This window comes from Odontomachus brunneus, unplaced genomic scaffold, assembly GCF_010583005.1.
Source record: "Odontomachus brunneus isolate Ranch 3 - 2012 unplaced genomic scaffold, Obru_v1 Obru_scaffold_087, whole genome shotgun sequence".
Lineage (NCBI taxonomy): Eukaryota > Metazoa > Arthropoda > Insecta > Hymenoptera > Formicidae > Odontomachus > Odontomachus brunneus.
Genome location: NW_022639537.1, coordinates 1,323,067 through 1,350,094, shown reverse-complemented (window position 1 = coordinate 1,350,094; position 27,028 = coordinate 1,323,067). Strand labels below are relative to the sequence as shown.

The window sequence follows — 27,028 nt, the reverse complement described above, 5'->3', positions numbered from 1 at the left end:
GTACACGTATATGCGCAAACAGTATATGCATACTTTTTACCATATTATGGTAAATGATAATGATAGAATGTTATGGTAATTATGCGAAGCCCCTCCCGCGCGCATATACGTATATGGTTCACCATATTTCAATGTATATTGTACATCAAAATTGTATATCAAAACGTTCCGTTTATAAAACTTTTTTTGTTAATAACTTTTTAATAAATAACAAGCGACGATTAAAACCTTTTGCATGTTACTCAGGACGATGACCTCAACAATATATGTCAAGATCAAGGTCATCGAAGGTGACTCCCCTAAAGTGAACATTCACCGCAACTTGCACTTTTATTCCTTTATAAGTTTTCTTTAACGTGCAGTATTATTGAATTTTTCTACATAATTTAATACATATTAATAACGATTATTAATTATATTCTGGACTAATAGACGATTTATTGGTTTTTCCTGCGAATATTCAGGAAAAAGTACATATTTATTATCTCCGTTTGAATTTTATTTATGACTTTTATTTATGAATTTTATTTATGAGCCACAATATCTCAATCTTTAAGTAAAACATCGAATTTATTTTACACAGAAAGAATATTATAGTAAAAATTACAATTTAGTTTTAGTAATCCGGGAATAGTCTGGCATTATATTACGAAAAATTATTTAAAAAACAGTAAAAATGACTATAAACATGATAATTTTTACTATATCTTATTATAATTTTCATCATAGTGCCATCTATTCCCGAAGTACTAAGGCTGCATTGTAATCTTTACTACAATATTCTCTCCGTGTATATAATTATCATCGCTGCGCCGGAAGCAGGTGCAATCCGACTGTGCTCCATATATCTCGTTACGCGTATCGACGGAAGCGATGGGCAACGCGAAGATGCTCTCGCATTTGCGTGTACAAGAAATAACTGTAAATTATGAGGTGAGCACGGCGCACGTACGCCTCTTGTGGGAACATACGTGCGCGGCATACATGGACTTTCATGGGGGCGCTAGCCAGTATGTGGGTTTAGGTCGAGAATGCGTCGATTATCGTTTTGTGTGTCGAACCTATGTCTAGTATCGGCGATGGCTTCTCAGTGTAAAACCAACTCAAACGCTTCGTAATATAAAATAATCGCGCGCACGTCAATAAACTCTTTAATGTGTCTGCACTCGAAAGAGACAGCCGAAAGGGACCGAAGGATAAAAAGGAGGGATTAACAGCACCAAAAAGTGAGACGAGAAAACGTCTCTTCGGGCCGCAATAATTCTTCAACCATGAAAGTAGCCTCTGAATGCGCCGTCGAAGTTCAAGAACGGTTTGCGCGCTGAACTCGATCCCCGTGTGCGCTCAGGATGCTCATACTCGAGCACCAGGTCCAACGATTCTCCATCAAGAGCCGGAACCGATTGCGCAACCAGGCGTTGTTCTCCATCTCTTCCACGGCTGCGCGAATTTCCTCCTGAGCGCGCGTTTCCGCGCACAGCCGCGGAATACAATTAGAGACCCGCGGATTAACCTCGCCGAATATAAACCTGACCGCGCTATTTCCCAACGCGTTTATCGGCCTATCTCGGCGCGTACGTCGAGCGGACCTCCGAGTCCTTTGTTCGCTCGTTGGATCTTCTTGCACGCGATGTGCACTCTCGCCCCTCTTGTCTGTGCATCTCTCGATTGTGTTCCACCGCGAGATTCTGCCGAGATACTTCGGGGCCGTGGTAAGAGGTTGCGTGCAAAAATTATACCGAGATATCTCGCGACGGGACGGCGGCGGCGGCAGTGCCACCGCCACGAAATGCTTACCTGCTGCAACATCACCGTTTTACGAATTACGAGTCGATTACGAGGGAAATACGTTGCATATTCATAAGAAGCCCGTCGAGACATTGTTCTCACCGATAATTCGCGCTTTCAACATGAACAGGCGATAGGTATCTCCCAGGTGATAGTTAAGATAGCTGGCCCGTGACAATACTGTTCAAAGTTTATGATTAATACAGTACGAAGAAAGCCGGCAAATCTGTGTTAAACGTTTATATATGATTTGTTATGTATAACTTTTTAATACTATCGCAAGAGAGTAACGATAAAACTTACTACTTATTAATTACCACATTATTTGGGATTATTTATTAAATTTCACACATTTAATTAGTTTAATTTAATGAAGAATTCGTATTAATTATTTTATGAATACACTTTAGCTTTAAAATGCGTTTTATCTCGTTTCCGTGAGATTTTTTTAGATATGACTATTTAAAATTAATTTTTGTCTGAGAAAGTGCAATTAGGACGATTAGACATATTACTTAAACTTCAGTCTTTTCAAGCTTTTTATTAATTAAAAGAATAGTGTAGGTAATGCAGACAGGCTTGGTGAGACAGGTGCTATGCAAGTAAGAAGATTGAAACGCAAAGAATAAGAGGAAGGTTATGGGATATGGAAAACTTTATCTTAGCGATGTAAGTTGAAGGAGACATATAAAAAGTGAAGAAAAAGATAGAGGAATTTATCTCATGATGTTAATAAGATGTTAGGAGGATGTATAGAGTAATAAAACTAACAAGATATGAAAGAAAATTGAGGAAAAGAGAATGAAGAGGAAATAAGGAGATAGGATAGGAAGAGGAAAAATCAAGGAATAAGTATACACAGTTAAAGTAAAAGATAGAATTTGAAGTATTGTGTATGAAGACGATGATATGGTACTCGTTGAGTGAAACAGGGAAGTGTAATTAAACATAATAGACAGAGAGATGTGGATAGTGTAAAGATCAGATAATTAAAAAATTAAAAAGATTGTGAGAGGAGATTGCAAGGGCATTTAGGTAACGAAGTCATATTGTAAAGTCAAGTAGAGAGAGGTAATGTAACTATAGGAATATAGTTAATAACTGGATAGGTAGAAATAAGGAATGAATGAATATGTATGTGGAAAAAAATGTAATTGTAAACCAAATCTCCATCTCTTGGCTACATAAGCTGAAGGAATATACTGATATTAATGCTTACAAAGCATTGTGTGTGTGTTTCCCTTAACATACTGCTAAAAATTTTAAAGTCTTTCTAAGAGAAGGGGCTTATGGACTAATTGCCTTACATCGTATACCGTGTCTACCTACTTGGTACACTTATATAACTTACCAGCGTGACGCGCGTCAAGATTATTTATTGAGTAACATTTACAACGTTCTCTAGAATCTTTATCAGGCAAGTGACGTAACGTAGAACGGGAGGTCGTCAGGTAATCGCGAATATAGGTCGAATGCGCTAAGTAGCGCAACGACTCAAGGATGCAGTTGATTAGATCAATCTTACGCGATCCAAGGACGCTGATCCGTCCACGTCGAGCCGGATGTCCGATTAGGCACAATTAAGGCGGCGCGAACGAGACGCCAAGCCGCAAACGCGTGCGATCGACGGCTACCGGCACGCACCATCGTCGCCCAGCATCGCGCGCGCGCACGTTAACGCCGATAAAATTCTCACGTTACGGTACAGTAAAACTACCGCAAGGCCGCCGACTTGTTCGCGAATGCACGGCACTTGCTGCACAAAACTTGGCGACCACGGCCGTGCGTCCGATGGCCATCCCATCTGCGTGCCGTACGGCTATTCACCCGTGCGCTGGCGGCGGCGGCTTGTGGTCGACCTTCTTTTTATCGGATGGATATGGCAATGAGTTACCGCGATTTTCTCACACACGGGCAATTACTGCCGCGTCACCGAGGTATGCGCGCGTCGTGAGAGGAAAGAAAAAGCGCAAAGATTGCGTGGGTGTGTGCACAATGCAATTATCTGCCGCGTCCATCTCCGTTTTGCGTCGACTGCGTGCGATTTATAATGTGATCTTTTATGTCTGTCTATTATTGAAATACAGTATTCAATGGGGACTTTCTTTCAATCGATTCAGTAATTGTTGCTGTGTTAGAGTGAGAAACAATTGGCAAAGGGTTGCTTGGAAAGAGATATGTAGTTCGTGGCGAGAGAGATCATGAATTCACAAGAGTCCCTCTCGCGGAGTCAGTTGATTCAAGATGCAAGTCATACAATAATACGTAAATGTCTAAAAGACATCTTAGAAATCTGAAAAGACATCTGAAAGATATCATACTTGTCTTCGACGTCCTTAGGATGTCTCTAAGGTATATTTTAGACATTTGTGCAATCTCTTGGGAATATTTTTGCTCGATAAGTTTCGCAACACATTCCGTTTGCAATATAAGGATTTGTTCTTTAATAAGAGATTCGTAAGAGACATTTTCCTATTAAATAAATAAAGAAAATATTGTATTGAAAATTACAAGAAAATTTCTATAATTTTGAACCATATGCAGGGAATTTGGACCAAGATTCCTATATATTTAGTCAAAAACTGTTTTTGATTAGTTAAAAATCTTGCAACCTTCTGTAACAATCAACTGTAACTGTAGCACTTATCGATCAGTAGTCTTTCGTCGATCACACAATGTAATAGCATGTATTGAAAAATACCTCTCTCTCTCTCTCTCTCTCTCTGCGCAGTAAGACCGAAAACTGACAATCATCTCGTTAAGTTGTCATTAGAGATTTCAATCTCCTACGTCTCGAGTTGACTTACTTGGACAGCCCTCGACGTCTCTCTAAAACTCTACACTTCCGATTACGGAAGTGTAGAGATACAGTAATGTCTCTCGCACAGATATACTCTTATTACACGTGTATTTTCTGCGTACTGTCAGAATAGAAAAGAAACGCTCTCTCGTGTATCACGTTATTTAATCGCGCGATTCTTGCTCTCGTGGCGAATTCTCCGCGCGCAAAAAAGGAAAGAAAGAAAAAAAAAAAAAGAGAGAGAACCGATTACGTGTTGGAGTGTCCTCGGAAGACAGACTGTTTCGCGGCAATTAGCGAGCATGACGATCCAATATATTAATCTTTTCGTCCGCAGTTCTGAACGTGGCCGGCGGCAAGGCGCCGATGCAGTCCAGCAACACGGAGGGCGGAATTCCGCAACGCGCGGTCGACGGAAGTAGCAGTCAGAGTTACACGCCGCATACCTGCACCCTGACGATGCCAGAGCGCAAACCGTGGTGGTACGTGAACCTGTTGGAGCCGTACATGGTGCAGCTGGTGCGTCTGGACTTCGGCAAGCCGTGCTGCGGTACGTATTACTGTATACCTGTCAGCGCCTCAAGCCGGCTGTGAAAATTCACCGTTTCGCGTTACGGACGATTCTCGCAGACGTAAGCGGCGCCGTGCTCTGTTAAACGACGCATGCGATATCGGATGTACTCGTCTAGCTCCGTCGAAAGATTCGTTTAACAAATGGCAGACGGTTACCGTGGAGATGACATCGGAACTTGGCATTAACTCTAACATAGAAATGCGATAGAACCGTTTATTCGATAGACTGTAAACTCAATTGCACGTGGATCGGAAGAATGAAATTTTGTGATCCACATTCACGTCGTTAAAACTGAAATCGTCGTGAATATCAAATCCTCGATGAAATTTTATTTATAAAAGCAGTCCTCGAATCTCTCCTCCTTATTGTGAAAAAATTATAATAAACTAGTCGAAGCACGATTTCACAAAGAATTAAATCCAGAATTGGGACGCAGTAGATTTGTTTATTCGATAAATTTTATTTCACGTGGAGCAGAAGAGTGAAGTTTCGTGATCTACTTTCACGTCGTTGAAACTGAAATCGTTGTAAATACCAAATATAAATCCTCGATGTAAAGTCTTATTTTTTTTTTTTATAAAAGCAGCCTTCGGTCTCTCCTTCCTATTGAGAAAATTATTGTATGAACTACGATGTAAAAAATTATTATGAAAAATGTGGAATGTAAACTATTATGAGAAAAAAATGCAGATTATTGTAAAAATGTAGATTATTGTGAAGTACGATTTGACAAAGAATCTGCAGATAAGAAAGATTGTAAAAAACCCAAGGAGCATTTCTTATAGTTCGCTTACGTGACGACATGTTTAACACTACATGTCTACCACTGCGAGCGTAACGATCGACGTGCTAACAGTTACGGTTAAACAACGGAACAAGGTTTCAATATCCGGGAAGACCGACCGAGACGAGAAATCTTACCTCGACACCGCACGAGCTGCTGATGACTAAGGCTGTGTTCCCCTTTTACTGGTTTTAATTGCAGATTGTCGCGTACAGTGTATTATTCCTTACATATAGCATATATTTTGTTAAAATAATATATATATTTTTTTTTTCAAGATAAAAAGGATATATATTTCTTCTTTATTTAAAAATTTGTAAGTTTTTTTCTAAAATAGAAATATGTATTGTTTTATTTTAAATATTCATTTATTTTATATGAATTCCTCGGGCAAATATATATATACACACATACACACTTGTAACAAGTAAATACTTAAAGTGTTTCATATATTTTGTTTAATTTTAGTTTGAAATGTAAATCAGCAAAAATCTTTGGGAAAAAGTTGAGGATGACCAAATGGGATCTGTCTGGGTTTTCCACTTAAATTAACATGTTCAAAATGTTACAATTCTAACTAAAACCTGCATGAATTTTTCATCTGGCACCTATGATGTGGAAAATTGGGCTAATTGAATCCCAACTAGATTACAAAAAATTTTCTATCATCGATAGAACCAGATGCCGTCGCAGTGCACTTCGTGTTAATAACGGAACGACTTTCCAATATGCTAGTATTGGCAATAATATCGGAATGCAGCCTAAGAGGAACGCACCGCGGGAAATTGATATTTGCACTGCGGCGCGTTTAACCGATCCGGTCTGTTTCAAATTATAGTTCCGTACAAACGGATGACTCGCTTCGATGCCGGTGAGACGAATCCGCGATGTTAAAAGGTCCGCGGTCGGGCGCGGTGGAAAAGAAGAAACGGCCGAACGATCGTAAGAAAGAGCGCGCGATGACCGCGATAATTGGACGTTCGCCGTTTGCACGCTGATTTTACGAGCTCATTAAATCGCGCTATGTTCTTTTCCGTCGCCAGAGTTGGTCACGGAATCGTCGATCGGGATCGACGTACGAGATTCGCGTCGCACGATTCAGATCCGCATAAAGCGCTGCAGAAGTACCACTCGCACGCACTGCAATTTGTCATAAGCCGCTCCGTTTCTGCGACGCAGAAAACAGAACACACTTGCTTAAAAAGTATGATGCTTGATGCTTTTGTCATGTTAATCTTCAAATGAGATCACATAGCGTTAAACAAAAATAAATTATCTCAAAGATATATTTTGTATGACAACGAAAAAAAATCTGTGTTCTTATTATTTAAAAATAATTTTCATTAATGGAAAGGACGAAATATTGGATCGGGAATATGTCTTTAAATGTCTTGGAAGAAAATATCTTTATCACCAAAATAATCATATTGTACTTCTTATGAAACTATTATAATGTTCAAATAAAGTTATAACATTCATCTGCCATTTTGTAAACAAATTTGTAAAATTTTGAATTATTAATTCAGAATTAGAGAATAATCATACATGATACGGTTGTGGTAATGACAACTGCCGTTGTAAATTAGGTCAAACTGTAGATGAAAAAATCTTCTATCATTTTGCAAATAACAACGTAGGCATTTAATTATTAACATTGGTATATTATCGTACGCGATCGTCCGTCCCAATCTCCTTTAATTTAGGCCATAGTTACGCAAGAATGATCCAACTTATAAAATTATGATTTAAGCTTTTCTTACCAATAGATAGTCCATACATCTTTCTTATATACCATAATTCATACATAAAACAAAAGAGATTTAAACCTTATAAACGCCTAAAATTAATTAAAAACAGTTTTGATTTTCCACTAATGTTGTGTCATTTTCTACTAGTCGCGTCTTTTTTATTTATATTTTTAAGGATTAAGCTTGTCAATGAATACTCTTAAAGAGATGAAAATTGACTATGTTTGATTTTTTGAACAATTGCGAAGAGCCTCTCTCTCTCTCTCTCTCTCTCTCAATGCTATCTATACTTTTTAAATTATATATCGATCACACAATTGCATCTCACACAATTGCGAAAACGGAAAGAAGACGCGACGATGGAAAGTTTTCGTCGAGAGTAGATTCAATGTAAAGGCGAAATTACACAGCCCACATCTAAATCACCGTGATATCTAAACCACTGTGATATACGCGCACGTATATCGTGCTCGGACGTGCGCTTAATGTTACGTTTGTTTTGCGATCGCGCTCCGCACTTGCGCCGGGCAAAGACGCGATCGCGAATTCATTTCGCCGGCGGCACCGTTATTTCACCGGTAATTACCGGTAATGCTTATTTATCGATAGAAAGTCGAGAAAACGCGCCATCGAAACGAAAGTGCCGGACGTACGTAAGTATGTACGGGCGGGCGGAATCGCGGGGCGTTTACGTGATATCGCGGGAATTCTATCTCGAGCCCAGCATTAGAATTCATACCGAGAGAGCGAGAAATACTATCGTCTACGCTTATCAGCTAACTGCAGCTCGTTCCTCCACAGAAAAATAATTAGTATTTATCTAAAACTGATATACTCAAATTAACAATCATTTCTTCAGAGATAAGTAACGATATACAGGATGTTTGACACTATTCGTGCATTCCATATCTTATGTACTTGTAGATTAGGTCAAACTAAACACAAAATTTATCTGCCATTTTGTAAACAACCATGTAAAATTTTGAATTATTCATTAAAAATTGAAAAATAATCGCACATGATACGATAGATGAGTTGTTGTGGCGACAACTGCCGTCGTATACTTACTCGGAGAAAAATAATTTGTTGGCCCAGCAAATTTTCTGCTGATCTAACAAAATCTTTTTATTATTATATGGACAGCAAAAAGATTTGCTAAGAGTACTAATCACTATTTATTGCTGGATATAATCACTATTTATTGCTGGATATAATTTGCTAAATCTACAAATTATTTTGCTATAAGATACAAATTATTTTGCTAAAGATGAATTTATATAAGCAATTGCAGTTTTGCTCCGATAGCAAATAAATTTGCTAAGAATACATTATTTTGCATCAATAGCAAATTAACGTGATTCTTAGGACAAATACACTCAACAAATATTTTTTATCCTGGCAATGAAACTACTTCTGCTCTGATAATGAATAATTTGTAAAATTAGCTACGTCAACTAAATTTTTTTGATGTCACTACGAATATGCAGTAGCAACGACGATTTTGCTAAAAAAGCAAAATTATTTTTCTCCGTGTATGGATTAGGTCAAAATGTAGACAAAAAATCCTTTATCATTTTGCAGAAAATGTATGTAGACGTTTAATTATTAACCTTGGTATATTATCACGCGTGATCTTGTCTGCCAATCTTCTTTAATTGACCATAGTTATGCAAGAATGGTCCAACAAAGTATAATTTTTTAGCTTTTGTTACCAATCGATTCGACATTGAAAACGTTGATTCCCACGTCTTTCCACGACGCTTTTTACGACGCACTGCTGTCCAATAAAATTCTAATATCGAGACAGTAATGCGAATTGTGGTTGCCCGCGTTTATCGATCGCGACAGACGCCGACGTGATCGAGGAGACTTGGACATTCTCCAGCGAGCATGCTCTCCACCGACCTGAAAAATCACGGTCGTGTTACGACCGATTGTACGGCGGCGCTTTCAAAAGACTTTACGCTGAACCGATCGAGAATCTCGTCCACGGGCATCAGAGCTGCGGAAAAGTCGCCTCCTTCAAGCGAGCCGTGAAATCCCATCGTAAAATTCGCGCTTCCTACCACTCCGCTCCGGACGGAAACGCTGTTTGCATGCGAGATCGTTTAGAAATTCTCGCGCGTCGAGAGTGAGAGTCTTTCCACTTTCAATTGTTAGAAAATCATCGCGATACGTCCCACGATACAGCCGGCGTACATTTTTCAGCGACGTTCACTCGTCGTCGATCGTCAGCTGGGAAGCCACCGGCTTATTTGACTCCGGAGTTAAAAGCGTTTCCTCATCGACTTTCCTTTCCTTTCAAGCGGGGTTGTGTTGCACATTTTCGAGATTACGTCTACGAGGATCATTTACGTACTTTCTACATTACATACAATTGTTTTCTATGTGGCCAGCATAAATTTTGTAGAACATTAAATGGAAATATACAAACAAGAGTAATTTAAAGATAAGAATGTAACCAGGAAATCCCGTAGACTCCAACTTGTTTAGGAAATAACGTTCATAAATTTATATCAGAAGTTATTTGATCTTTAAAATCCTGGTGTATAATTTATAAACATTGTTTACTAAATGAGTTAGAGTCCACAGCATTCTCTGATTACACATTCTTACTTTCACAGTTAAATATACCAATCTACCGCATAATGAAATGAGAATCATAAAAATAATGTTTAAAAGAGATAATGAATTGTATATTTAGATATTTTTTAGATTTTATCATATGATAGATTTATCATATGATAGAATGTAACCACAAGGACAGAATTTTATTGTAAAAATTATTATAGAACTTTGTAATTGAGGAAAAAAGGTCGACATCCTGCGGTAATTCACTGTCCTTTCATTTCATGTGTGTTACTTATACTTTAGGAACTAAAATGTGCTGTTGAAACACTTGTTATGTTTCTTGCGAAATTTACTATGTCCCTTAGATAAATGGCAAGACAGATTTTACTGATAATCTACTCCTGGACTATTGAAAACATAGTAAAATTGAAAAGAATTGATATGAAAAAAAAAACTATAATATTCTCTCCGTGCAGAGAATCCTGTGAACTCCAACTTGTTTAGGAAACAACATTCGCAAATTTGCATCAAGATTATAAGTTAAATAAAAGTAGACAATTTTCTTAATTGTTGAGCAAGCCATATTTTTTAAAAAGTAACCATAAATTATATATTATCTCTACACAGATGATATCTCATACATAGCTTAGGTTATCTACATACGCAGACATAAGATATTATAATTTATACTTATTTATACTTGAATCTCCAAACTATTCCTACTTTCAAGCGCGGATCCGCGTAGGAAAAGTTGGTGCATTGGATTTACGAATACGAAAAAATATAATAAAACATATTTATGAGTGTAATATATCGTAGACCATACTTATTATACCAACTATGGTTATGCTTGAAGAATTATATTTTATGCCGGCGCAGAAGGCATTTCATTTTACGAGCACTTCTTTTGAGGTGTACTTTCATCGGTTTCTTCGTATTGTTATTACGTTGATCAAGAAATATGCCTGAGGAGAAATGTCGGCGCTTCTTCACCTGAAATTGAAGTTACTACTGAATAATTCCTCGGTCGCTAATAATCCTCCTCGCTTTAGAAACGAAGCGCTGCTTTAATGAAAAAGATAACCGCTGTGTGATTCTTCTGTTAGGCTTTCAGACGCTCCATTTTTACTTTCAGATATGCTACTTTCGACCATTCTACTTTTAAATGCGCGCGCTCCTACACCGGACGAGCTGAAAGATCGAGAAGAGATCGATGGTTGTTCGCAAAACCGCATCTTCCGCGGGGGCTACGTAGGAAGAAGTCGCTTTTCAATCTGATCGCGCACGAATATCTCGCGAATTAATAATGCCAAGCGCTTAGGGAGTACCGATTCCATCTCAGCGCCGCCGAGCTAATGCAAGTGCCCGTTCCGGAGCGCGAAAACGCACGTTATCGTTTCGAAAGTTCATTCGCTCCGTCCGTAACACCGTAACGAGCGTCTAGCCGAACTCGAGGAGACTTTCACCGTTAAACGACTAATAATAATGGCATTGTCGGTAGCTAGACGCGCTGTTACTTGGCGAGCGCGCCGGGAAGACAAGCGAGAGCGCCGGGGAAAATGTATCTTCCTTCCTTTTTCCCTTCCTGCCTCGAGTAAGAGGCATTTCCACCAAGTTTGTGTCGTAGATCTCAAAATTACATCTATTCTTTTAAAGTGAATGTTGTTAATGAAAATGTTTCTGAGTGAATCAGCAAAAGGATTATGTCAACGACAATCAGTGAATATTCACTGACTGATTGTCAGTGAAAACACTGAACTGCCCACTTTACTACTTCGTCCTATTCCTCACTGACCTTGACTAGAGGGAGAAAAATTTAATTGCAAAATCTGCAATAAACAAATTCATTGTACGTTACGCCAAATTCAATTTTCAAAATGAACTTAACGATGAAATTAACAGCTTCCACACGCTTTGAGTGCAGTGATACTGTCTGTGTTCGCAAAATTATTAATTGAATGATCTCTGATTTTCGCTCATATCAATCATCATTGAACAATTTTTCATTGAATTCGTTGCAATTAATCGTCAATCAGGAGTCCGTTTTACAAATATCCTCTCTTTTTTTTAAATAGCATTTCAGGTTCGGATAGTTTCAAGTTTCGAGAGTTTCGAAGCCTCACAAAGTTTTGGATTTAAGTTTCGACTTAAAGGTTAGATTTCGAATCATTCCTAGTTTTATAATACCCGTCTTGATGCACGATGAAAGGGTGGCGATACCGTCTCAATCGCGAGTCGCGCTCTCGTAATCGTGCGATTGATCGTTAACGACTTCCGCGGCGTGCTTTGCGCATGGATTCCACTCTGCATAATCCAGCGGCGATCTATGGATCCGCCGGATGAATTATTCAAACGCGATAATTGACACGATCTGCCTTTGTGCTCGTTGGATAAACGCGCGCGCCCGCGAAGCAGTCGCGCCGCGCCAAGCGGAGTGAACAATAAGCCCCGGCGTAATGCGGCCCATCCTAAGCAGCTGTTTAGTCACGGCCCAGCACCGACGAGATACGTGACGATAATTCTTACGACGATAATTCCCATGCCGCGCGCAGTCGCTCGTAATTGAACGGACCGCGTATCATAATCACCGCGGGCGAAAGAACGGCTTTCACGTTACGCTTGAGCGACGAAAGAGCATTCGGACCGTTCAATTTCGGCGGTATAATCGTGAAAACGCCGCAATGACTAGACATGGTTAAATGAAATGAGATTAAACCAACTACGATTACACGCAAGGGAGACCGGGGCTAGATGTCCCACATTTCGGGATCTCGAAGTTACAACTTGTTATAAGGGGTGCTCGGACCCTTCTGGTCACCAATTTTGCTGAACTTTTACAAGAATGTAGTATTGGTATAGAAGAATGCTATCCGAAGATGATACGCGTGTTAAGCTGTAATATCGTTGCAGTAAAATATGTATTAATATTCGATATTAACGGAAATGCTACGATACGATAGGTTGTGTGTTCGCGTCCTAATCTATTAATTATTTTCTTTTTGTCACACAGTTCTTTTACTGTTCCAAAGAAAAATATATAGAATATATAACAGTAATATGCAGACAAATCCTTTATAAAATTCATTTTATTTTTTATCTTTGTTTGTTGTGAATAAAAATGGAGATCTGATTATCATTTCGCTTATTACAGAGCTTCCTTAAACTGTTCTAAAAGAACCATTTCACAATTTTGTTTATATTCACTGTTTTACAAACTGTTTAAAATATTGCATGTGAATAATGTTTACTATAAGATTCTCTCCTTCTTTGTAATATCGGCTACAAGATTAAGAACCAGAAATTCTGTTTCCTTCGAATCAAAACGCGTTTACTGGTCACACGTCGAGTCAATCAATAGAACTTTTTTCCTCTAAAATATAAAAAACCTATCATTCACATGGCGCGCACCATTAATAGCAGCAGTGAATATCGGGAGGCAGCTTTTGCGAATCGATTCGCCTGAATTCGTGTGATTCCACACGTGCGTCAGTCTAAATCCTCCCTCCAACGCCAAGAGAGTTTCTCCCTTATCTGGCGCCGCCGCTCCTCTCTTCACTGCACGCGATGCATGTCCGCTCACTCATTAGAGGCGAGAATAGCTGCTCACGCGTGCAATAAGAAAGTACCGCGGCCGTATACGTGCGTGTGTGTATGCACGTATACCGGGCAATTTTACTGGACGACATGCACCGTCGTCGACGCGAGCACAGACGCGACGCGGGGACAAAACGTGGAAAGCATGTAATTGCGGCTTGCAGCTACGAGCGGCCGTCCCGTCTTGTTCGCTCGGCTCCGTCACAGCCGGGATACTTTCTGGGTCAGAAGATGTAGCGCTTGCCGGATTGCCGGAGATGATTTTATCTGTCCAGATACTACGCTCGTAATCGGCCAGCGCGCGTGCGCGCGGGAACGCGCCTTGTTGTGTACCCTCTAAACTAAACCGCAAGTGAAAGCCCCTCGCGCCGGCCGTGGTCCTCGATTTACGTTAACCCGAGTACGTCAACGGAGCGCGGCTTGAGACCTAATTAGGCCGAATGACTGTGTAAACGACGGACGATATCGTTACGATATCGATTGGATTGGGCTTTCTACGTCGTGTAGATCATTTTGGTCTCTTCACGTGAACCATCGCCGGCGCGGGAGAGAAGTGGAATATCAATTAAAGTAAAAGTTGTGGCGCGATTGATAGCGACCATTTAATACCCTCGCGGCGATCTTGTTAGAAAGTTACTCGCGCGAAATTTGATTATACGATGTGCTCCGTGGTAAAATTGTATTGGAGGTATGCCTTGTTGGCGCTTTTACTGTCCAGACGCGTGATTATCACATTTATAATAAAGCGGAAAATTAAGGGATAAACGCGATAAGTCGCGAGAGATAAGTATGCTGAGCTCATCAAGTAATCATAAAATTATCAGTAAAAAATATATAGAATATATAACAGTAATATGCAGACAAATCTTTTATAAAATTTATTTTATTTTTTATCTTTGTTTATTGTAAGTAAAAATGGAGATCTGATTATTATTTCGCTTATTACAGAACTTCCTTGACAGTATAAACTATTCTAAAAGAACCATTTCACAATTTTATTTATATTCACTGTTTTACAAACTGTTTAAAATATTGCATGTGAATAATGTTTACTATAAGGTTCTCTCCTTCTTTGTAGCATCGGCTACAAGATTAAGAACCGGCTGCCGTGCAGATGTCTCGGGAAGAATGAAGATGTGGCACAAATGCGGCGAAATTAAAACTGCGTTACGTGCGTTGCGTACAACGAGCTGTACCGTTTGAAAGCTATCCCGTATAAATAGGAGTCTTGATTTGTATTTTAGCCGGTTATTTTAGCCGCCGCACATATGCAATTATCGTGACTCATTGACACATGAACACAGATGAAACTAACATTCAGTGTCGTAAATGTGTACCGTTAATTACCCGCATGTTGATTTTATGAACGTGATCTCTTGGTTGACTTGCAACGACGGCTATCGTGTGATGGGAAAAATGTCCTGATTTTTCCCTGCTAAAATTGCATTGACCCGACTCTGTGGTATGTTTCGGATCATAAATCTCTTCGAGAATTTGCATGCTTGAAACAAGAATGTTATGGCCGGAGATGCCAGCAAATTTTAACGGATCAGTATGTGTGTATAATCAGATAAACAAGATAAACAAGTGTACGTAATATTAGTCAATATGTAAAAATTATATTTTTTGTGAGTGGTTATTGTATAGATTTAAATTTATCATGTAGAACGCGACGAAGTGAAAATCGATTGTCTCACATCGTGGCAATTGTGAAGGCCTATCTGGATGCCCCAAATATTTCGAATCAGTCGATGAATAATTGCTCAATCCTTTCGCAGGTGACGATATCCCCGGCAAAATCACCGTCCGAGTCGGCAACAATCGGCCAGATCTAGGAATAAATCCCATTTGCAATCAGTTCGTTGGACCATTGGAGGAAGGACAACCGCTCTTCTTACCTTGCAACCCGCCGATGCCTGGAGCTTTTGTCTCGGTGCACCTGGAGGCCCCCGTCGACAAGCCTGTGCAGCTCTCCTTGTGCGAGGCTTTCGTCTATACCGATCAGGTATCGCGAAGTTTTAGCAGCTAACGCGAAACATAAGCTTTCCGCCGACGGAAATTGAGGAAACGGAAAGGCTATCGTATTTTCACGTTTCTTCCTCTCGTCACCTGTGACTGATCTCACGAAATAATAAACACAGGCTCTGCCGATCGAGAGATGTCCTCAATACCGAGACCAACCGCCAGGATCGACGGCGACTTACAACGGAAAATGCTACATATTTTACCAAAATCGCCAGATGATATTCCAGGACGCGCGGGCTTTCTGCCACCAACGAGGTGGTACTCTTGTGGACGAGAGCAATCCTGCTCTGCAAGGTTTTATTTCATGGGAGCTGTGGAGGCGACACAGGTATTAAAAACTGCGGTGTCAGCTGCTTAAATAAAGTGACATAAAAAAAAGAAACTCGTCGTCAATGCTTTACTTAAAAAAGATTCTTTAAGGGTTGATAGAAATACATACAAATTTCAGTGAAATATTATGTATGTTTATCTAAAATGTAAGTGCGAGGGTAAGGCGAAAACGTGCGTCTTTTTGTGAAAAATAATAAATAAAAATTCTTTCGGTCGTTGACGAAGGGGCGACACGTCCAGTCAGTACTGGATGGGCGCAGTTAGGGACCCGAAGGACCGGACGTTGTGGAGGTGGGCCGAAAGTGGCGAAGTGGTGTCAGTCTCGTTCTGGGACTTACCTCAAGGCACAGAGGACGACTGCGCTCGATATGACGGCGGCAGAGGCTGGCTTTGGTCCAACACACCTTGCACAGCCCGACTGAATTTCATCTGTCAACATCGTGAGTATCGTTTCAAGTTTGCGCTTCCGTTCCTTTAATCGTCGTTCTTATTATAACGACTCTGCTCTTACAGAGCCGCGGGCTTGCGGCAGACCCGAGCAGCCGCCGAACTCTACGATGACGGTGGTCAGATCGTCCAGGAACCCTAGCAGCGCGTACGAAGTCGGGACGAGGGTGCAGTACAGTTGCAACGCGGGTAACTATCTGATCGGACCGTCGAACCGCACCTGTCTTGATACCGGCTTCTACAACGACTTTCCACCGGTGTGCAAAAGTAAGTGACGGTCGTTGAACGAGTTCGCGAGTGTGAGTTGTCGAAACGTGATGTTCTTTTCGTCCTAGATATCGAGTGCGGCTATCCTGCGAGCATAAAACACGGTGGCTATACGCTCATCAATAATACCGTCACTTACTTCAGCCAAGTGCTTTACTCCTGCGAGGATGGGTACGAGATGACCGGTAAGCATATTCACACACTGAGAGTAATTATTCGATAAAAAATTAATAAACAGATATTTTCGATCAAAATATCGATGAATTTTTGTCTCCGATCAAGAAATATCGGTTGATCATTTTTTGATTGGTTTATTTAATGAAATGTCATTGTGACCGAAAGTATCAGATAAAATTTAATCGAATATTCTGATCGGATATAAAATTGATCGAAATTTGATCGGAAATATCCATTTGTTAATTTTTTATCGCATAATTTCTCTCGGTGCAGAAGATTAAAAAAAAAATCGCAGAAATAAAATGTCAAAATTTTATCTAACGTTCTTTATTTAACATCAGATAGATAGATAGCTTCATTCTCGCAACTTCATCTCGATTTTTCATAATATCGTCAATTAATGTTGAAACTTTTGAAAGTATAGAAAGTTGATTAAATTTATGTAAAAGTTAATATAATTAAATTTATGTAAAAGATAATATAATTAAATTTTGATAATAGAAACATAATTTAGATTAATAAGCCATATTATTATCAAATACGCGTTATATCAATAATTATCAAATACGGCTATATCAAATACGCGTATTATATACTATGAGAGAAAAAATATTTAAAAAGTAAAAAATATTTATCCGCGATGTGTAATAACATATATTTACTTAAATCTAAATTCTTTTAATAAATGGAATAAACAATTGCTTTCGTGAAAAGTTAAGATTTTAAGAAAATGTAGATTTTTTATTTAAGAAATATTTTATTAATATAAATGAAAGAATTTATTATTATACCAAATATAAAAATGTTTTCTTTTTCCTAAATTTCTCTCTTTCTCTTTCTGGTCTCTCTCAATGTCAAGCATGAAATTATCAAATTTCCTACGTAAGGATTTGTAATTTGATCCACAATTATGCAGGACGCGCCCGACTAACTTGTGACATCGACGAACGCTGGAACGGACCTCCGCCGCGATGCGAGCCCATACTTTGCGATCCACCAGCTATGGTCGCGCACAGTACCATCAATATAGAGGAAATCGACGAAGACGGAAATATCCCAATCAGGACCAATTTCAACCGGAGTCTGTTGGTTGGTAGCATAGTCATTTACACGTGTGAGAAGGGCTACCGGCTGGTCGGTTTCCGGCAGATACTCTGCTTAGCTACTGGATTGTACGATCATATCGCACCCACATGCATAGGTATGCAATTTTATAATAAACAAAGATAACGAGAAGAGTTAATATAACGCTGATGCAATATATTTTGGCTGTCTATCTTCAGCATTACTCTACATTTCTGGCTATTTTATTTGTTTAAAACCTCTACTTATACCCAGGTAGCGCATAAATATTCTCAATATTCTTTATAAGAATATTAGAATATTTATGCATTTTATAAATATATTAAAAAAAAGTCTGTTATATATTGCACTTATATTTTATATTGCACTTATAGTATATTCGAATGACAATAAGCTATAAATATTATATGAATGTGCATAGAATATTTACAAATGTACGTATATTCATACAATATCCGATTCGAATATTCTGGAATTAAGAACTTGTATATCATAAGAATATTCCTAAAATATGTTGTACTATCTGCGCATTTATTCTTCATTTTAGAAGAGCCACGGACAACCGTAATCGTCCCCTCTCGAGCAACATTGCGTCCATCGACTCCAAAAGTTCGACCGTATCTGACACCACGGATCAGAACAACAACGAACGTGCCTACGGTTACCACCAGCACCACGACCGTCTTGCCACCCAGAAACGTACCCAACACGGCGGAACAGCCGGCCACAGTAAGAGAGACCGTGTCGAAGAGGCCGAGCATCGGGCTGAACAAGCCCGCGCCACCTCCGTCAACGGTGCTCAACGACGCTGGCAGCGATCATCCGCAGGACAACGAAATATCCGGAAGTGGAGTCGATCATGCTCAAGCGGGAGTCGGAGCAGCCGTGCCGGAACCATCCGGCCCGTTCAGAGTGGATAGCGCCGAGCTGCCTAGCGGCACTCATCAAGCCAAGCTGAATCTCGGCGCTGTGATCGCTCTGGGAGTGTTCGGCGGCTTCGTGTTCCTCGCAGCGGTGATTACGACGGTCGTGATACTTATACGCAGGTAAGGACAACGCGTCAGGCCGAGTTGGCGCTCGAGGATCGTCGTCCTCGTCGCGAACCTCTTTTCTGTCTCTCTGAGACCGTAGCGCACCTCTATATATACATAGACGACATTCGAGCGGACTGTACATTATATCGCTTACTTTGTTTAATCTATTCTCTACACCCCGCTCGTTCACCTGTCTGTCTTCTACCTAACTTGTGATACGTAATACGCTGCATTGTAATCTGTATCTCTCTCATAGAGGATGATCTCGCCCATGCTTATCGAAGTCGCGTGTACATCTTTTTCGAACAATCTTTCTCGATGTAACAAGCAAGTTCCCTAACATCCGCGAGCAAAACTGCGCGGAGATAATAGTATTCTAGTACTAGTGTATACTCGACCCTTCATTCACTCATCATAAGCTTCCTGTAATTTAGCCTGAAGAACTTGCCGCGAATGACGTAGCCTCAAATTATGCTTCGCGAACGTTACAACCGCCGATTAGAAGCCGCATAATCGTTGTAATTTGTCAGGTCGCTTCGTGATGAATTCTGATAATTTGAGGCTCGTTGTCTAAACCAATGATTTTCAATGCCAATCGTATAATCCAAGCTACGCTATTGTCTCAAGTGGTGATGTGATAAAGACATCATCACGGAATCATGGCAAATTTATTAGCGAATCATCTAATTCTCTCTCGACGATTACTGTAAAGATGGGAGATTGCAGACGGTTACAGACGCAAATGAAAACGAGAAGTGTTTGAAAAACATTGGTGTAAACACGTTGAGAGATCTAAGACGTAGTGTCAGGATAATCAGGCGGAGATCGTCTGACCTCCCACGACGATAATTAACATTGAGTCCGTTTGCGTTGCGGTGGTTAGCGGCAGTGGCAGCGTCAGAGGAAGGCGCCGCAGGGGGCTCGGTGGGGTTGGTGCGCTGAGGGGTGGCGGTAGTGGTGGCCTTGGGAGGGGCGACACCGGAATGCCCTCGCGTTGGTATACGCTACTGGCGCTGCCCTTCCCCGACCAGCACCTGGGGCGCCGCGACCTCACGGCTCGCCGCGGTAGCGACCACCCTTACTCCTTCAGCCTGTCGGCGGCGCACCGTGCCGGCTACTTCTCAAATCCCTCTCTATAGACCGTCACCACAGCCGCCGCCGCCGCCGCCCCTCCCTCTCACCCCCGCCGCTGATAAAGAGAGAAAACGAGAGAGAACCGCTCCTTATAAAGCCCGCAACCACCACTACCACCCCAACCCTCCACGCAACCACCGCCCACCACATCAACCATCATCACGTACCACCAACTACCACGCGCCACCTTCGCGAGTGATACTAGTCAAGGTAAACGAGAGCAAGGTTTCTACTTCAGCATCTTCTTTAGCGATAGTTCGTTCCGACGTCCACCTCCACGTTCACGTACACATCACGCCTACGGATTAGATAATAGCTTAGTTATTAGGGCACGCACACGGCCGCACCAACACCTTCTACGCGCGGACTCAAGGGTTCTGGAAATTTTCAGTCACAGAATCAGGTAACAAGTCAGTTGCGGCGAATTTCGACTGACGATCTAGAAGTCCTGAGTATCGCGCCGCACGAAACCACGATGGAAAATGGTTTATGTACATTATGCTCTGTTCTCTTGCATCTCTTATGTTATTATCCCTCTTAAGGTCACATTGATGCACCTGTTTAATTCTGAGTGCTGGGTATTGGCATTATACATCCGTCATTCCGTATCATACAAGTTCTTGGTGTACTGTAGAACACAGTGCTCATCCCATTTTTCTGCTTTCACGTTGGTTGTAGCAATAGTTTGGAGATTGTTTTGGGTCGTAGAGTAATAGTAATATATACCTATTTTCATTTAGCTAAATGGAATGGTCGGGTTCATACTTGCATTCAGCTACAGAAACATAGAAATATTACGCTTACAAAATTCACACACTATAGTATATTTGCAAGAACTGATCCGACCGTTCCTCCACTGCACATAACGCTTGCCCATCTTCTCGTCGCCTGCTGCAATCATACTTGGTGCTGTGCAATCAGAATTGTTCGTAATTAGACGATAAATTTTGGTACTGAGAGAAAATTATTAACGTATTCAACCCCATCTCTACATAGAAATCGTGGAAGAAGCAGTAAGCATTACCGTCACCGTGCGTCGCCCGATTGTAACACCGTAGCCAGCTTCGACAGCAGCTCCTCGGAAAGTCGGGGAGGTCTAAATCGGTACTACCGTCAAGCCTGGGAGAACCTGCACGAGACCGCCGGCCATAAGGCCGGTCATCCGCCGCTCCGTCGCAAGGAGACCCTGGATGAACCAGGATACCGAGAGAACTTCCGTGGCAACAACACCGAACGCGACGGCTCGGAGTTGGTCATAAGCGACGTCGCGGCTTACCCGTCGAGCAAGCACGCCAGCATCTCCGACAAGAAGCGTCACCACCATCACCATCATCATCACCACGGTAGCGCGACGCCCGACTGGAGACAGTCCCACCATAGATACTAAATCGGCGAGACGAACGGGCGAGAAATTCTGTGTCGTTAAATTCGCTACGTCACATCGTCTACGATCGCGTGGTGAACGACGAGTCGTAGGAAGACGTAGGGAATCCATAGTGAATGTCCAATAACCGCCACGGGTTGAAAGATCCACCTTTGAACGAGGGTGCACGGCGAATTTTCCAGCAAATTGTACCTAGCTAACGTCTCATGCGAGAATCTAGAACGGAAAACAGCCGAGATAAATCCTACACGTTCTGTTTACGTCGTAAATTATTTATATTATCGTCGGTCCGTGTTACGAGCTGTAAATATATGACCATTGTAGCTTGTAAGTGTAGCCTACGGTACACTGTAGTCTGTAAGTGCAAGGGCGGTGAATCGTCGTGAGGAAGACAGTAGAAGCTGATCATAGAGGACATGCCAAAAACAGCAATGAAATAATATGTAATAATGATCAAACAGATATTAATGTAACGGTAAGCTATATACTGTAAGATTCGGGGTTTCACGTTACGTTTGGAGAACATTCGTCCAAGGATATCATACGATATCGGCAAAATTTACGTCCGTCATGGGTACCTTGGCCTCGCTTTAAAAGGATTACTATGTTTCCAGACAAACGGGACACTGCATATAGGTATCGTTAAGGAAAGGCCGATGTTACCCATTCAGGAATAAAGAGACGTTGCGTTAAGTGCAGTGCACGTCTGACACAAATGTAAGAGAGCACTCGAAGACTTCACGCGGTGCCTCGTGAATCGCTAACGTTACACCTGCGATATATCATATGTATGCTACTACCGATTTTCTTATAATATAGATATGTAACGCATAACTCTAGACGTATAGTTATCACCTATACGTTTTTTCTCAACCAGGCTCATTGAAATTATTATGTAATTAGCAAGTAACACGATTTTCGCAACAACGTTAACATTTATTTATTGACTGAGATAATTTTACGCGAGATAACTTTGTACATGCATTTTGTAACTCTATTTATCGCGGTAAATTACGATAGTGCCATTTAGGGCAAACTTGTTTGATCCGTCAAACGAGCAGTTTTGTCATTCAAACATGGTACATGATAATGGATGCTGGCGCATTCTCAAATAGATCGTTACATATACATATATCGTTAGACTTAATGTTCACATTATATAAATTTAGAAAATAAAAATATTTATATAAACATATATTAATATCCTCACTTATTCTGCATAATAACAAAAAAAAAAAAAGCTTCCAAAATGCAGTCTCTTAAAATGCATATTTTTCTAAGAGAGAGATATATATAGTAACTTATATATATATTCGCGTACAGTAATAATTTCTTAAGTACCTATTCTATTTTTAATTGTATAAACATTCGTATTATATATTTTTTATTCTTACCACATATGATATTACATTAAGAGAGAACATCAATTCTTGAGCCATTGCTTGATCAAGTCCTTTATCAGTATTCTAGCCTGTTTTAACTGAGGCAGATCTTTTTCCGTTGAAGGATACAAGACCGCGCAATGTGCAGTGCCTTCGAGTGAATCAACAAATTATATACATATTCAGGTATTCAGTAAATCGTACAATATTCGTATTTAGTAAATATCTACAATACACTGTACTTACCAGGGATATAGATGGCGGGTGCTTGTGAGTTGGAGGATTGCGTGATGCCCAGCACATGCCAAGGATCCACGGAACCATGCGCAAATACTACATTCGTCACTTGTAGATTCAAAGCACCATACAAAATGTTGGTCCGAGCAATGGAGGATTTCAACAAATCCAAGTTATATCTACGAAAGAAAAGAAGTTTGCTAGAAAAAGATTTGCCTCACAAGTACTTCTGCAAGACGGATTCTTGCATAAATTTAGCACGAGAGAAACAATGAAGCTATACTGAGTGATGTCGGAAAATTACAATGTGATAATGAGAGAAAAAGAAAGCTCTGCTGTGTTATTGAATCACATTCAGTCGAAGCATAATTGAAAAGTGAGGACGAACCTAGGTCCAAAGATATCGATGCATTGTTGTATATAGAAGTCAACCGGGAACATTTCACTGAATAATTTAGGCCGCGCAGTTGAAGTCTGGAAGAACCCGAACTCTGTACAAGTCTGATATACCCACTGACGTCCTGTAAACATTATTATTTAATAATGTTTATTATATTTGTTATATTAACACAAAATGTGCAAAAAACTAATCTTAGAATGAAAACGCCCAAGCGATTAATTTGATGAGTAGATTACCTCCATCCATTTGCTCACTTGTCCAACTGATATTTCGAAGTAAATGAATCATGTTACTATATCTATAATCCAAACACTTTTCCTTGGTAGCGTTTAATACCATACTGTTTACGTAAGCGAGTCTATCAATCGGTTTTTCTAATTTATTATCTACTAATATATCGCATATGGTATCAATAGTGATGTTAACTGTTCCAGAATCCTGGCGATTGTCTTTGTTGTACTGTACAATGTTAGCAATGTTGCTCGCCAATGAATCGTACAAATTGGCGATGTCAGTTGTCTTGGTATGTCCAGGATCAATCGGGTCACACAATCTATGAAAGATAATTTCGATAAAGACCACGTTAGAGCCAATATTCTATATTCCGACAGGTTCGCTTACCTGAACTTTTCCGTTAATTGCTTTTGACTATTGCGGTGATGCAACATTATATGGAACTGCATGTTGGCATCTGCAACTGCGTCGACGCACTGTTGTGAATGTTGCTTCAGAGCATCTTCCACAACAACATAATATTCTATAACACAAAACAGTTCATATAACAGCTCCTATACAACACACTTGTTAAAATTTGTGCTTTCAAAGCTATGATACACAGGAAAATGTAAGACTTAAGCAGTAAGAAAATTAACCAATCTCAATCGATTATTCTTGGACCATAAGAAGAATTATCGACTATGGATGGAAAATTTGCTTATTATTTAAGTTTTACTGCTTACGTTTTCTATGTGCTCCTAGTCTTATCATACCTTGGAAATCAATCAATGCCAATAATGGTCCACTTGCTGATACTGCACCATACACCAAGTGAGGATATTTAGCACGCATCCAAGCAGCCAGAGAACCACCATATGAGCCCCCGAATACAATCCATTTTGTGTCATTTGGAAACTTGTAGCCAATATTAACAGCTTGAATAAAGTATGCCAAGTCTGCTAGGGCTTGTTCTGAATTTAGATACACCAAGTTCTTTACACTGAGATCCCTGCATGGATATTTCGAGTGTAATGTAAACTTCTACATTTTTCATTTCACTAACATTTAAATTTTTTTATTCAACATACACAGTAGGATGACTTTTTCCATAGAAACGATGCTCCAGGTGAAAACACATTGCACCAAGCTCTTTGGCATAATCGATCCACATGCCTTCTATTAGCCATTTAGGATTTACTTCACCTTCAGCCCCAATCATCAAAAATATGGGCCCATTTGGTTTGTAATAATCAGAATTAACAAAGTATCTCTGTAAGAAAATAACAAGTTATAAATGTAACATTGACTTGAAACAATAAAGAAAATCTACTTCTGAAAAAATATATATTAAACTTAATATCTATAAAAATATAATATATAAGTGTCTAGTATATACCTGCTTCCAAACACGGATATCTATTGGATTAAAATGATCTAAAAGCTGTGAAAACCATTGTTCTTTGGGAAGATTATAATTTTTAGATGATAAAACTGGTTCTCCTAAATTACCATTTCTATTTCGGCCTCTCATGAAGTTGCGCCATGCTATACTAAAGCTTGTGATATGTAATATAACTAATAATGATAGTAGCAAACGCATATTAAACAAATATTTGTACTATTGACTTTTATTCTCTATAGGAAGAAGCTGTAAAAAAGAAAATATAGGCACATATTAGGCAGAAAAAATAATTATTAATAGTAAGAATTAACAATATATTAACAACTGACAATCAATATTAACAATGAACAATTAACAATATTAGCAGTGCAAACATATGGTATATCTCTCTATGCTCCATCCTATTTATCATTTGATAATCTCAAAAAAAAAAAAAGAATTTAGAAATTACATAATATATAATGTTGCATGAAGTACATATTGTGTACTGTTACATTAATATGTTAATAATTATTTAGATGTATACATTTTATATTGCTTGTTAATTAATAATCTATAGAATTAATACTATAATAGAAATAAAAATATTTAAAGCATTAATGTCATCATAAGAAGGAACCGTAACATTTGTATGCTTGCTTTGAAAATATCATGTAAATACAGACAATGTTAATGGTTTATTTAAACAAAAATTTAGCTTATTCTATAAAATAAATATAATATTATTGATACTATATAAATATATACGAATAATAAATATTTTACTTGAGCAAAAATTTATCTTACCCTAACTAGTAAACATAGATTTTATACTTCTCTATTATAATACACAAAAAGTGCTTTCACTTTTCTTTAATAGGATTCTTGATAAACACAATATGAACTTAACAATATGAACTTAGACTGATCGTATTATTAATCTTACACAACGATGATTTATAAGAGTTTATGCAAATTCACCTCATTTAATATCTGCCTGATTTGTTATTAAGTTGTACTACGATTTCAATTTGCTTGGTAGAATTGGTGGCAACTCGTAGCGGAAACTTCGGAACTAGAAAAGTGCATCTTGCCAAAGTATATATGACTGCGTTCCGAAATGCACTGCCAGTACTGAAAATCTATAGTTCATGTTACGTATATTATAGAATTTCAGTACTGGCAGTAAATTTCGGAACGCAGCCATACTAGAACGAGTATTCGTAGTCCCTATGATTGGTCCTGCTTAAACACTAGTTTAGCAGTGCAGCTAAAAGGAACAGACCAATGATGACCTGTGCAACTCATTGGGTACTTTCCATTTAATAACAGAAGTCGACATAAGTGCTTTCCATTTAATAACATAAGCATTATTTTGTCTTTGTTCCATATTCAATGAGTAACTAAGATAGGATGATCCTTGTGTCGACTTGTGTTATTAAATGGAAAACACTCATTACAACTAGCGTCTTTAGTAGGACAAGTCGTAGTATAACTCAACAATAAAGTAGTCGGACTTTTAGTAGTGCTGCTCAACAATCAGTTAAATATTTATTTCCAAATATTACGACTTAACAGTAGATCCAGATACAATGGTTGCGTTCAGCAGAGAAAGGGCGCGTTCAACGGAAAAAGCGCTCAGTGAGCAATCAGCGATTATTGGTTCTTACTG

General features: G+C 39.5%; 2 protein-coding genes across 7 annotated transcripts in view; one reads left to right on the top strand and one right to left on the bottom strand.

The window, feature by feature from the left end:
- Positions 1-22,935, top strand: part of LOC116848037 — a 60,899-nt gene extending 37,964 nt beyond the window's left edge. For 3 of the 4 annotated variants that reach the window (XM_032823753.1, XM_032823751.1, XM_032823754.1), the window contains 9 exons: positions 4,926-5,138; positions 15,638-15,864; positions 16,001-16,212; positions 16,440-16,654; positions 16,728-16,928; positions 16,997-17,113; positions 18,022-18,306; positions 18,736-19,234; positions 21,353-22,935. In XM_032823753.1, the coding sequence (XP_032679644.1) occupies positions 4,926-5,138; positions 15,638-15,864; positions 16,001-16,212; positions 16,440-16,654; positions 16,728-16,928; positions 16,997-17,113; positions 18,022-18,306; positions 18,736-19,234; positions 21,353-21,743 (2,360 nt within the window). In that variant the 3' untranslated portion in view covers positions 21,744-22,935. Of the gene's footprint in view, positions 1-4,925; positions 5,139-15,637; positions 15,865-16,000; positions 16,213-16,439; positions 16,655-16,727; positions 16,929-16,996; positions 17,114-18,021; positions 18,307-18,735; positions 19,235-20,105; positions 20,567-21,352 lie in introns of all 4 variants that reach the window. The other variant, XR_004378890.1, reaches the window with a different exon arrangement.
- A 63-nt stretch (positions 22,936-22,998) lies between these two features.
- On the bottom strand, positions 22,999-26,500 carry LOC116848039 (putative serine protease K12H4.7). 3 transcript variants are annotated; one of them, XM_032823762.1, is made up of 9 exons: positions 26,338-26,500; positions 25,372-25,623; positions 25,064-25,245; positions 24,749-24,984; positions 24,381-24,516; positions 23,996-24,312; positions 23,748-23,880; positions 23,369-23,538; positions 23,164-23,273 (listed from the first exon to the last, which is right to left on the bottom strand). In XM_032823762.1, the coding sequence occupies exons 2-9, from the start codon at positions 25,573-25,575 to the stop codon at positions 23,164-23,166; spliced, it is 1,488 nt and encodes a 495-aa protein (XP_032679653.1). In that variant the 5' UTR covers positions 25,576-25,623; positions 26,338-26,500. The 3 variants fall into 3 exon arrangements, with proteins under 3 accessions (XP_032679651.1, XP_032679653.1, XP_032679652.1); XM_032823761.1 differs by lacking the exon at positions 26,338-26,500 and adding an exon at positions 26,164-26,331; XM_032823760.1 differs by lacking the exon at positions 26,338-26,500 and having other exon boundaries at positions 22,999-23,273; positions 25,372-25,575.
- Positions 26,501-27,028: the final 528 nt, after the last annotated feature.

What these genes read in the sequence shown, in the direction of transcription:
- LOC116848039 (XM_032823762.1), bottom strand. Translation starts at nt 25,575, where the DNA reads ATGCGTTTGCTACTATCATTATTAGTTATATTACATATCACAAGCTTT. An exon ending in ATATCCGTGTTTGGAAGCAG is followed by an intron (nt 25,246 to 25,371) that starts GTATATACTAGA and finishes ATTTTCTTACAG; the next exon opens with AGATACTTTGTTAATTCTGA. An exon ending in CAATTAACGGAAAAGTTCAG is followed by an intron (nt 24,313 to 24,380) that starts GTAAGCGAACCT and finishes TATCTTTCATAG; the next exon opens with ATTGTGTGACCCGATTGATC.